The sequence below is a fragment of the Babylonia areolata genome, chromosome 18, assembly GCF_041734735.1.
Source record: "Babylonia areolata isolate BAREFJ2019XMU chromosome 18, ASM4173473v1, whole genome shotgun sequence".
In the NCBI taxonomy this organism is placed as follows: Eukaryota; Metazoa; Mollusca; class Gastropoda; order Neogastropoda; family Buccinidae; genus Babylonia; species Babylonia areolata.
In genome coordinates, this window is record NC_134893.1 from 39,242,583 (window position 1) to 39,245,221 (window position 2,639).

The 2,639-nt window shown below is 39.0% G+C and overlaps 1 protein-coding gene across 1 annotated transcript in view; it reads right to left on the reverse strand.

Moving 5' to 3' along the window:
• The window catches only part of LOC143292753 (dynein axonemal heavy chain 7-like), a 91,992-nt gene extending 89,353 nt beyond the window's left edge, over window positions 1-2,639 (reverse strand). Inside the window, exons 1-2 of the mRNA XM_076603297.1 lie at window positions 2,470-2,639; window positions 408-600 (exon numbers count right to left, since the gene is read on the reverse strand). Of these exons, the coding sequence (XP_076459412.1) occupies window positions 408-600; window positions 2,470-2,484 (208 nt within the window). The 5' untranslated portion in view covers window positions 2,485-2,639. The remainder of the gene's footprint in view (window positions 1-407; window positions 601-2,469) is intronic.

A 2,639-nucleotide genomic window follows, 5' to 3' on the forward strand; every position in this document is an offset into this window, starting at 1 on the left:
CAAAAGTGTTTTTTGTGCATGTGTATCCTGTAATACTTGGAACAAAAAGTTACTGTAAAAATTTTACAAGAAACTTTATTTTTTTCTTAGCAAAGCGTATTTGCGTGTGTGACTGTGTGTGTGTGTGTGTGTGTGTTGTTTGTGTATGTGTATGTGTGTGTGTGCGTGTGTGTGTGTGTGTTGTGTACATGTACGTATGTGTGTTAGTGTGTGTGTGTGTGTGTGTGTGTGTGTGTGTGCGAGTATGTGTGTGTGTGTGCATGTCTGTGTTCACAAGCATGGCTGTGTGTATTTTGTTTTGTGCATATGCGAGCACAGCAGTGTCTTATCCCCCTGTTAATCATTCGCACAAAGTGGCAAAGTGAGAGGAAGTGGTTCTCTCATCTCTTCAGACTAAAAGCACTTACTGGCGGATAGCTCTCCGATGAGATCGATGGAAGTGGGCTGTTCCTCGTCCATCTGGGCGGACAGGATAAAGGACGGGGGGTTGTCCTGCCATTCGGGCTTGCTGCGTTTGGAGGGCAGCACGGGCAGAAAGCGAATGGGGTCACTGGTCCCCTTCCCTTTGCTGGGGCCTTTCCCCCCCAAGCGGGGGGTTAGCTGCACATGTGGGAGTGACGTGGTTAATCAAGGTGTGTGTGTGTGTGTGTGTGTGTGTGTGTGGGTGTGTACACGTGTATATGAATGTGTGTGTGTGTTTTTGTGCATGTGCATGTGTGTACACGTGTATGTGCACATGTGTGTGTGTGTGTGTGTGTGTGGTGAAATGTATGGTTTCTTTTTTGTTGTGTTGTTTTTTCTTTATTAATCAGTGGATAAGGTGCATGTGGTTACATACATGGTCTCCTTTGTTCTAGTAGTTTTATTTTATTTTTTTGTTTGTTTTTTCTTCTTCTTTTTATATTTATTTATATATATATATTATTAATCAGTGGATAAAGTGCATGTAGCAAAATGTATGATTTATGTTTTTTTATGTTGTTGCTATGCTTATATCAATCACACATGTACAATTCATGGCACATCATATACTGAGAATTTATGCTGTAAGAGGTGTGTGTGTGTGTGGTTGTGTGTGTGTGTGTGTGTGTGTGTGTGTGTGTGTGTGTGTGTGTGTGTGTGTGTAAGTATTTTGTTTGATATTTATGTGTCTATCCTGGTCTGTGTTTCATGCCATTTTTATGTGAGATAATAAAGTATTCTTGCGTCTTCAGAACCATTGAATATGTGTAGCTTCCATTTTAAGTTGATTCGATGGAAATATGAGGGCATATGCATATGTTCATGTGTGCAAGTGTGTGACTGTGTGTGTGTTCAATCTTTTGTTTCTAATCTATCCACAATTTTGATTTTAGATGAAAGTATTCATTCCCCTTCTCCAACCCACCCATACCTCATACCATCACTACATCCCTTATTCTTCTCTTCTCAATCTGTATCACACACAAACAAGTATTAATGAAATAAAACAAAACCTAACTACTCAACCAGCAAAATTAAAACAGAGACACAATCAAACAGGCTTCTAATTAAACACTGGACTATTTCAAACAGAAGTTGACTATCATATCAAACATTTCTAACTGAAGTAGATGGAACTGCAGATTTTTAAATGAATGAGATAAAATGTTTTCAGCTGTTCACATTCACACATGATGCAAAGAGGAAATTGCATTTTCATAAATGCATGTCACTTTTGAAGTAAATTTTGTTTTTATAGCATCTGATTGTAGTCTGCATATTAGACTAGCTAACATTCTGATTCTGTAATGTTCATTTGTTTTGGAAAAAAAAAACCATACACAAGCTGTAGTTAACATTTTCTCTTACAAGGTCAGTCCCCTACAGTTTCAATTTATTGCCAGGGTTCCAGCGAGTTTTTTTCCAGTAGAGAATAACCTTCTTGTAATTGTGTGTGTGTGTGTGTGTGTGTGTGCGTGTGTGTCTACATGTGTGTGTTGTTGTTCTTGTAGTTGTTGTCGGGTTCATATTCATTTATTGTATCGTTGCTGTGTACATGTTTGTATACATGTACGTATACTATATGCCTATGTCGTATGTGTGCATATATGTGCCTGTCTGTCTGTGTGCCTTTGTGTGTATATATTCCACTGGTCTGACTGGTCTGCTTTGACTTTAAGCAGAAATATCTCGATTGCCAAAGAAACAGTTTAAACATAACAAATGGAGAAAATAGTGATACAAAATTCAATATTTCCGTGCTCCAAATGAAATATATACCGAGTTCATAATCAGCGTACATGTTTTGTTGTTTTTTTAATCAAGCAATCGCGAAACAAAATCAAGTTCAAACATAAAAAGCTGAGACTAAAGACCACTTTGTATCTAACCGACAGCGCGATCAATTATTCAACTGTTCCTTCCTCTCCAAGCGGTCAGTTGATTTGTGCAATGCTCACGCACTGTTTGTTCAACGCCACCACAACATCCCATTTTCACGAAACTCACCTTTGTGTCTGACATATTTGAGCTAATCACTGATCGCACATCCAGCTAGTGTTCCTCAGTGCGACCGTTGATATTAAGCCCTCACGGACTATCTACAAGGGGCGAGGTTCAGGCTACGAAGTTCTGATTTACTCGGGAAGCAAGAAGGGTGACAAAAACAACATGGCGAA